This window comes from Pyrus communis, chromosome 11, assembly GCF_041283825.1.
Source record: "Pyrus communis isolate YQ-2024b chromosome 11, ASM4128382v1, whole genome shotgun sequence".
Classification (NCBI taxonomy): domain Eukaryota; kingdom Viridiplantae; phylum Streptophyta; class Magnoliopsida; order Rosales; family Rosaceae; genus Pyrus; species Pyrus communis.
In genome coordinates, this window is record NC_142575.1 from 9,961,835 (window position 1) to 9,968,818 (window position 6,984).

At 36.3% G+C, this 6,984-nt stretch overlaps 1 protein-coding gene across 1 annotated transcript; it reads right to left on the reverse strand.

Annotated features, from left to right (window-relative positions):
- Positions 1-5,466: 5,466 nt before the first annotated feature.
- LOC137743063 (uncharacterized) lies at positions 5,467-5,908 on the reverse strand. The gene is made up of 2 exons (XM_088680248.1): positions 5,806-5,908; positions 5,467-5,699 (listed from the first exon to the last, which is right to left on the reverse strand). Exons 1-2 carry the CDS (start codon positions 5,906-5,908, stop codon positions 5,467-5,469), a joined length of 336 nt encoding a protein of 111 aa, XP_088536374.1.
- Positions 5,909-6,984: the final 1,076 nt, after the last annotated feature.

Here is a 6,984-nt window from a genome sequence, read left to right on the forward strand (position 1 = left end):
AGGGAGATAGTACATCGTGTTGTTAACAAGGGCCAACCCGATCCTCTTGCGCAAGGATCCTAGATGGAACCCTAGGAGAGCCGCCTGCTCTGCCTAATGACCATGTACTATTCATACTAAATATGGTCAATTGCACACTTTATCTTCTCTACGTTCTTGACAATCAGTTTTTGTCTTAGTAAAGTCTTCCAGTTGCATGCTATGGCCAAAAAAAGACTAGTATCATATACTGTGACCAATTGTTACAATCATAAAATACGGTCACTCCCGTTACCCAAAATCAGTCATTTTTGTGTTTCTAACATGTTGGCATGTGACTGATATTTACAAGAAATTTCACATATATGGAGCATGGAAGACACATTGATGTTTTAACTAATAAGATGATGAAACCAAAAGGTACAATGTTAGTGATGTCATAGAAGAAGTGAGGAGTAGAAAGAGTATCACCATTGCCAAGAAATTTGGCCATTAAAGTTGCCTGAGTAGTAGCATCTCTTCTCTGGATATGCTTTTGATTAATGCAGCTGCATGAGGTTTAAATGCAGAGGTTTAATGCCTGCAGGGTAGCAAATACTCACAAATTAAGTAAAAATCTCATTTGCTATTTTCAAAAATCGAAACAAATAAATAAACTTATTTCAAAAGAAAACACAATTTTAGAGTTAATTAAGTTAACTAGAACAATGCAAGTGGTCATTTACCACAGTGGTGGAAAGATATTGTGCCCTTACATGACGGCGTGTGTTTGAACCCCGTCAGTGATTAAGCTAACATTTACTTACTAATGTTATAGCTCGACTCACCCAAAACAAAAAAAATGGTTGACTAGAATAATGTGTTTCTCTTATATACTCAAGTTCGAATCCAGATTTTTAGTCTTCAATTCACAAAAAAAAAAAAGAGAAGCTAATTGAGCAGCTCAAGGATAATCAAAATACAAAATAAAAAAAAATATGATAAAAAACTTATTTAGACACATAAGTTTAACACACTTGCTTGCTAATACAGTCTATTATAGAATTGGACGTAGACTTCACATGTATTGCAGAGTGTCAATAAATGTATTAATTTTATGTCCCCAAATAACATTGCTCCGAACAAAACTAAAAAGCGAATTCAAAAAAAGGAAAATGTGTTTTTTCAATGAACACTTAATAAAGGTATGCTTTCCTCTCCACTCGTTTATGAACTCAAATTACTCCTCCACAAAATCAAAATGTGATAATTTTTCACTTTTCAAGTCCTTTTAGCTAGAAAGGGGAATATAATAATTTAGAAATGATAATTGCCATTGTATTTGTACTCATATGTAAGAATAAGGATTCTCTTTGTGAAGATCCCGGAAATCCGTATATCATGTCTGTTCATCGTACATCATGCGGTCATAAATTATTTTAAATTTTATTACTTAAAATTAAACACAAATAGTATCTGACAAAAACTGACCATACGATGTACTATGAGAGCAATTCCACCTCTAAAGACTTTACGCCAGCACCCAGCTCATTTATCCACTCAAGTGAACAGTAATAGACCCCAATAAACAGTAATAGGTCAAAGCATCTCCATCCCTAAAAAAAATAGCCTAGTCCATTTTATTAAAATATTATTATTTTTTATTATAAACTAATAAAAAATAATAATTTTATTTTTAATTTCTGAATTTATAAAAACTAAAATAAAATTTTATTTTCTCCTTCCCATCACCGCCATTATCATCGAACAAAAGCAAGCCCATCATCTAGTACTCAATACTCTGCTGCCTCTTGAGCCCGAAGTTCTTTGGCCACGAAGGCCAAGTTTGGGTGGTGATAGAAGTCTAGTCGGTGCTCCAACTATTCATAATTCTGACGTTGAAGCGGCGCGGGAGATTGTGGTGGCGCAGAGGGACCGGACAACCAGTGGTGGTGATGAGGGGATGAATGGGAGGAAGTAGGATCAGATGTCGACGGTGCCGATGAAGATTGAGTAGGTGAGGAGGAGGAGGAAGGTGAAGATGAGATCGAAGGCAGCTTTTCCGTACATTTTGTGAGATCTGGTGTTGGGCAACCTGCCGCGGAAAAAAAAAAAAAAAAAAGAAAAGAAAAGGTGGCTGATGTCACGCTGGTGTCAGATGGGCCAGTCCCAAGGTCAGTCAAAAATGGGCTAGTCTGGAGACTGGCACGGGCTGGGTGCCAGGCAAATTTGTGGGCTGGAGTGGATTGACAGAGTCCCAGCTTGGTTTTTTTACTGGGTGCTGGGCTATTCCACCTCCGGTGGAGATGCTCTGAACGGACACGATTCACGAATTTCCGGAATCCTCACAAAGAGGATCCGGAGAAGATCCAGATTCCATATGTAAGATGTTTCTCATGTCTTCGCACAAAAAGTAAGAAAAAAAAAAGAAAAAAAAAAAACTAATCGTATGTGTGTGTGTGTGTGTATAAAAGTTGATTGATTACAAATATTATTCTAGGTTTTTTAGTTAAAATAATCTTTAAAATTATCCTAAGTCCTCATTTTGGTCTCTGACAATGAAAATATATAGAATTCATTCCTGAGTTTGTCCACCGTAAATTATTTTGGTTCTTTCGTAAAAAAATTGTCAATATTCTCTTTAAGTAGAGGGGTTGGTTTGACAAAAATAGGCTTTTAAAGATCGTCACGTGGTCGTTCACATGAAAATTTAACAAGAATATTGATAGATTTTCACTAAAAGACCAAAATGGTTTATAGTAGACAACTTCGAGAATCACTTATACCAATTTTCACTATCAGAGATCAAAATAAAGAGTTACACCAATTTCAGAAACCATTTTAAATAAAAAAAAATACCTTTCGTATTTATTATGTATGGCCCCAATATCTATAATTGTTAACCAGGGACCAATTTGGATTGGTCCATAATATTAACCTACACGGCAAAAGGCTTTGATCCCCAATACATTTCGCCGTATCGTAATGCCAATATTTTTAAGAGTAAATGGTAGCAATGGTTCTTCAACTTTAATTAAATTAGAGCAATGGTTCATCAATCTATTACCATTGATCCCCCCCCCAACTCATCAAAACATGTAGTTATAGTTCTTTTCGTCAAGTCCGTCAAAATTATGTCAAAATGAGTTATGTTGGAATGACCATTGTTACAATTGGGTTTAAGTTGAGGAACCATTTCTCTAGTTTGATTAAAGTTGAGGGACCATTGATACAATTTTTCTCATTCAATTTTCCATATTTGCCCCTTTATTCAGCCTCACGTGCATGGCACATGACTCATTTTGACGGAAGTTCTAATGGAGTTGACGAAAATGACTATAACTGCACGTTTTGATTAGTTGAGAGACCAATGGTAATATGTTTTTAGTTGAGAAACCATTACTACAACTCTATTTTTAATTTTATTAGAAGAACATCATATTTTAATTTAAGATTACACCACCTCATCAAGCAAAATACAAAATTATACAAGAAAATGGAAGGGAAGGGTCGCACATTTAACGTATCTTAATGCAAATTTTTGCTTTTTGGTCCCTTTAAAACTATCTTATCCTCATCACCTCTATACAAAAAGATCGGTGTCCCTTGACCATAATGTTATTGACCAAATACGTTTTTGTTCATAACAAACTTGGCATTGGATAAACTTATTCATATTGACCTCTACGAAGAAAAGTAATACTAATTTTGATTATATCATTTACAAGATGGAACTCATTTGAGATGAATTTTTTTGTGTAGAACATTGGTTATTTGTTAAACGATGGAATTAAAACTTGAGAAAATATCACTTATGCTCAATGTTGTTGAATTATGGTATCATCTATTAATATAATTGATTACTATGAAGTATAACGACTATTTAGAGTTAAAATATTACGTACGTTTTAAGGAAAGCAGTGGATTACCATGGTGATTAAGATATTCCTCTTCAACCCACCGTGTATGTCATATTTAAAGATTAACATATGTCTTATTTAGAGAATAACACCTTATTTGAGATCCATCTATATAAACAAGTCTCGAACTTAAAAGAAAATTATCATGAGTAATGTGGCTTGTAAATATGATTCGTGTACCATTCCACATCCATTTGCCATGGCAATTGAAAAGTGTGATTAATTGGGATTAGATGCAAAAGAGGAAAGGGAATGGCACAGGTAGCTATTGTTTTCTCCAATCAATGCAGAACAGGTAGCTATTGTTTTCTAATCAATGGAGTTAGGATTTATCGAAATAAATTGGGTGTATATGTTAGCAAGCTAAACCTAAACCACAGGAAACAAATTGACGTATAGCTGAAATTAAGGTCATCTCCACCCGAAAGATCCAGACGGCCAGATGGCCGAAAATAGTCCGAAAATCGTCTCCAACTGAGGGTTAGGCCAAATGGCTCGTGTGCCCCACGAAATCTGAAAGGGCCAAAGGGCCAACTGGCTGGCCCAATTCAGCCAGCCAGCCTTGGGCCGGGCTGGATTTTGCATTATTCTTGTCGGTTATATCTGACATGAATGCTAGGTATTCCTGTCGATTATAACTGACAAGAATGGTAGGCCAAAATTTAAAAGTAATTTTATTTTTTTTTAACAAAATTTGTTTTGAAAATTGTAAAAATTCTTTTTTTTTCCCCTATAACTTCTAAACCATTAAACATTACATGACATTAAGTAACATGAAACAACATTAAACAATACTAAACAACATTAAACAACATAAAAATAAATAAAAAACATTTAACAATATGAAACTTAAACAACATTTTTAAAAACATTTAACAATAGAAAACTTAAACGCCTACTCCATGCTATTTTTGGCCCAAAGATGTGCAACAAGATCCTATTGTAGGTACTTATTTGTGGCAGGAGAATGTATCATTTTATAGCGCCTCACATACTCATTTATAGAGATACTACTAGTTCTTGGATTGAAAGGCAAATTAGGCCCATCACATATTTTTGCATGAGCCCTTCTTGACCTATTTGGATCATCTTGATTGTCATCGAACTATCCATCAATATACCTATCTCGCTCATCCTCCACCATCATGTTGTGTAATATGATGCAAGACATCATGATGGAGTCCAAATTTTCTCGACTCGACACTTTTGCCGGTTCACTGACGATCTTCCACCGTGCTTGTAGAATATCAAAAGCTTTCTCAACATCTTTCCGGTATACCTCTTGGTGTAAGGTAAACAATTTTTCCGCGTCACTCCTAGGGTTTGGAATTGCTTGGATAAGTGTTGCCCACTTTGGGTAGATGCCATATGCCAAGTAATACCCCATATTGTATTAACGGTCGTTGATGTAGTAGTCAAGTTGAGGTGCTTTACCTTCCGTCAGGTGATTGAAGAGGGGTGAACACCCAAGAACTGTAATGTCATTTTGGGATCCAAAGACTCCAAAGAAAGCATGTCAAATCCATGTGTCATATAAGGCAACCGCCTCTAACACAACAGTTGGCTTTCTAGACCTTCTACAGAAGCCTCATTGCCATCCGATGGGACAGTTCTCCCAATCCCAATGCATGTAGTCTAATGACCCTATTATGCCCGGAAACCCACAGTCTTCAGCTTTGCGAATGAGCCGATCCAAATCTTCTTGATTTGCCTCGCAGAGGTACTCGCCTTTGTAAACTTGAACAATTGTGTCATAGAATTGGTCAAGAGTATCAAGGCATGTAAACTCAGACATACCATGGGTTTCATCCATTGAATTAGCTGGGGAGCCATATGCCATCATTTAGAGTGCAAAAACCAAGGTGGTTTGCTCTGTCCCACTTCTGTCAAAAGTATGGATTGACTTGCTGGACATCACGAAGTAAACGCTTGAAGACATGATGCCTCATCCAGAAGCAACGTCTGAAATCCTCTTCTGTGTACACTGAGTTGGGGTTGAAGTAGTTGTTCATCAGATTGGCATACGTCATCGCTCTGTTTCGTGGTTTGTAAGAGCGACCAGCAACAGAGCCACCCTATTAAGGTTGTTCCTCAGTTGGCTGACACACCATGGCCGCAGCCATAGCTGCTGCTTTATTTTGTTTATTATGCCTTACTTCAGCTTATTCATCAGACTCCTCATGTCACGCCCCAATCCCAACATACGTCCAGGATCGAGACGTGACGTCACCCAATTACTCGTATCTCTCACATACCCCGCCTCAGGAACATGGCAAATCAAAATCGAGAATTGAATCACATAGCAATTTTTTTTTGTATACTTTATGGCTGCATCTAACCTCCTCGTTAGACTACCTACGTACCCTCAATAGGGATCAAGTCATTCGTAGTTCACAATTCACTATACTCGAACATTCATCACATAAATCGTTATGTCCCAACAAAATATCACAATGTATTTCATGCAATCCTTCAAAGAACAAATGACGAAGCACAATCATATTCTCTCGCCATATTTATCAACAAGTCTAGTCATAACCATAACAATGATATCCAACATAATAATCCCACAAGACGAATAACATTTCCACCTCATCCATCACATAAATCATCACGTTCCCACATAAAATCACAATTCATAGCATGTAACATATTAAAGAATTACAAAGCACAATATTATTCTCTAGAAATGTAATCAACTAAAATAATCATAATAACAACACTCATATCCAACGTCATTCCACAATTCCGTCAATTAATCAATTTGTGAATCAAGATGTACAATCTTAGCATTTAATTACGTTAATCAAGCAATGCGAAACAAAACATTTCACGAATTTAACTAAGGAACTCTATATAATTCCCCACTTGGATTATGAGTAATAAACATGGTAATTCTAATTTATATTCACAATATCTATTGTGGGTAATTCTCATCCACTCGAATTTAGGACTCTAAGATCCCCTTAAGGAAATGAACAAGAGCAAGGATTCCTGACCACTCAACGAAATCCAACAACATCGAGTTCCGAACCAATCAATGGAACCAAAATATCAAGCGGTTTCTCGTAATCTACCCAGAACTGTCATATGTAAAATCAATGCC

Excerpts from the sequence above, each read along its gene's own strand:
- LOC137743063 (XM_088680248.1), bottom strand. The coding sequence starts at position 5,908 with ATGACGTATGCCAATCTGATGAACAACTACTTCAACCCCAACTCAGTG. Across the intron at positions 5,700-5,805 it reads GAGGCATCATGTCTTCAAGC|CTAATTCAATGGATGAAACC; the intron begins GTTTACTTCGTG and ends ATGGCTCCCCAG.